Source organism: Bufo gargarizans, chromosome 2 (genome assembly GCF_014858855.1).
Source record: "Bufo gargarizans isolate SCDJY-AF-19 chromosome 2, ASM1485885v1, whole genome shotgun sequence".
Classification (NCBI taxonomy): Eukaryota; Metazoa; Chordata; class Amphibia; order Anura; family Bufonidae; genus Bufo; species Bufo gargarizans.
Window position 1 is genome coordinate 15,942,431 of NC_058081.1, and position 2,599 is coordinate 15,945,029.

At 39.8% G+C, this 2,599-nt stretch overlaps 1 protein-coding gene across 1 annotated transcript; it reads left to right on the forward strand.

The window, feature by feature from the left end:
* Window positions 1-464: 464 nt before the first annotated feature.
* Window positions 465-1,427, forward strand: LOC122925484 (olfactory receptor 10A7-like). The gene has a single exon (XM_044276840.1). The coding sequence runs from the start codon at window positions 465-467 to the stop codon at window positions 1,425-1,427; it is 963 nt and encodes a 320-aa protein (XP_044132775.1).
* The last annotated feature ends 1,172 nt before the right edge of the window (window positions 1,428-2,599 follow it).

Genomic DNA, 2,599 nt, shown 5'->3' on the forward strand with positions numbered 1-2,599 from the left:
GCTGTGTGCATTATCCCTCTACTGTGACATTGCTGTGTTTATTATTCCTGTAATGGGACATCACTGTGTGCTATTCATGCACTTTACAATATCCTTGTGGGAAGCAGAAGGTGGTAATGATGAGGTTTGGTCTGCTTCAACGTTTTTCCATGGGGTTACTTGTTGTGATCCTGGGTGTAGGAACTTTGCCTAAGGTGGTTCTTCTGAGAAGGATCCTACTAAGTGTACTTACAGTATGTGCACTTCTGTTATAGAGAACATACTTCTACATAAAGGGGAACACTACCTGAGTGAGGTGACCAAGTCACAGTTTCCTCCTTCCCTACATTGTGTGTTAGGTCATTTTCAGCCTTGGGAGTCACAATTTACGTTAGCCTAGGACACCTTTGTCTAGCTTCTGATTTTATGCTCTGAATTTATACAATAACGAATTCCAATAATAATGTATTAGAGTGTAACAGAGAATGTGTGTAGAGAACCAGACATCACCAACAGAACTGGTCCTTCTAGGATTTGGACAACTCCACCTGGTCAAGCCTGTGATTCTCTCAATGGTTCTTCTAATCTATTTGATCATTCTGGCTGGAAACTTTTTAATAATTATCTTGATTACCACAAGCCCAAGGCTCAGCTCCCCTATGTACTTTTTCCTCTGCAACCTTTCTTCTTGTGAAATTATTTTCACTGCCAACATCATGCCTAATATGATCTACGTCATGTGGAGCGATGGTGGGATAATCTCCTTGAGTGGTTGTATCACCCAATTTTATGTTTACTCATCATCTGGGAGTGCAGAGTGCCTTCTTCTTACTGTAATGGCGTTTGATCGGTACTTAGCCATCTGCAACCCCTTGAGGTACTCCTCAGTCATGAATTTCAAAACCTGTTGTCATCTGGTGGTCTGGGCTTGGATTTCTGGCTTCATAGGCATGTTTATAATAATCATAACAATATCCAATCTACAGTTCTGTGGATCAGATATAGTGGATCATTTCTTTTGTGACTTCAAACCTATTTTACATTTGTCTCCATCTGACACCTCACTAGTGGAAATGGAAGTTTTGGTATACGCCATGGTGATGGGCCTTCTCCCCTTTCTGCTCATCATCTTAAGTTATGTGGTCATATTTTGTACCATTTTTAGGATACCTTCAAATATTGGAAGATATAAGGCTTTTTCCACTTGTAGCTCCCATCTGGCCTCTGTCTGCATGTACTTTGGGACAATACTCATTGTCTACTTGGTTCCTTCCCGACAACGTTCATTGGAAATCAACAAAATTCTTTCACTTTGCTACACTGTGCTAACTCCCTTGCTGAATCCTATAATATACAGCCTAAGGAACCAAGAAATGCGAGCCTGTTTAGAATCGGTCATCTACTTTATCTTTCCAGTCAGTAATAAACAATGTACAAAAACCCAATGAAAGGTCAGAAACAAAAGTCAGTAGCCTAAAAAAAAGAAAAAAAAAATCTCAGTTACTGTCAATTTCAAAAATCTCCATACAAAGGAAGAAAATGTCTGGGGGTGAGCGAATTTCCGGGTATGAAATTCATTTGCGGTTCAATTACTGGTAAAAGTTGATTCGCTTTATGGATTCCATTACCATGGATCATAACGCAATTCTATGATGGAATGAATAACGGAATCGGAGAGGACTCCCCTGCATAAAGGAAACAGAACAGATCAGTTTCGCAGCCCATACCCTTCTATTATGATGGAATAAAAAACGGAATGCCTCTAAAGGCATTCCATTATGCATTCCGTCATAGAATTGCGTTATGGTCCGTGGTAACGGAATCCATAACGCAATTCACCTTTTACCAGTGAACAAAGCATGAATGAATTTCAAAATATGAAATTCGCTCATCTCTAATAATGTCTTTGGTGTGAAGTATCAGTCGGTTCATATATCTCTAAAGAGTATGAAGATGCTATATGAAGGCTACACATTGAGGTGCTGGCCAGGATTGGAAAAACATGTCCTGTTTCTTCCAAAAACAGCTTCCAACATGTCAATAGTAGAGATGAGAGAAGTTCTTCAAAGTTCGATTCGGCTGCTTAGGCGAATTTTGCAATAAAATTAGCTTTGTGATGAATTGCTTCGTCACAAAGCACATTTCTTTGTAAATAGTGGGTGCTATGACAGGGAGCGGCCATTATGCTGCTCCTCATCATTGTACCCCTCAGATGCCACGCTCATACATGATCACGGCATTTGATAATGTATATTAATGTAATGTTACAATTTACATAAAAAATGAATAAATCAGGCTTACAGCCTCCATCTTGCTTAAAGTTCTGACGTGAAATCTAGCACGGCGTGAGATGACGTCATCACGACGGCCAGCGTAGTGACGTCATATGTCACCACACATGCGTCGCAAGTGAATGGAGGAGGTGTTTTTTTTTTGTTATTTTTTTTTACCCTTTTTTTAGGTTAAATTGATTCACTACCACAAAGCATGTGGAAATTTGGCTTTGCGGCGAATCGAATTTATCCTGAAATTCGGATCGAATTTCACTTTGTCAGATTTGATTCGCTCAACACTAGTCAATAGGTTATGTGTGGCATCGCAGCTCAGCCATATTCACTTC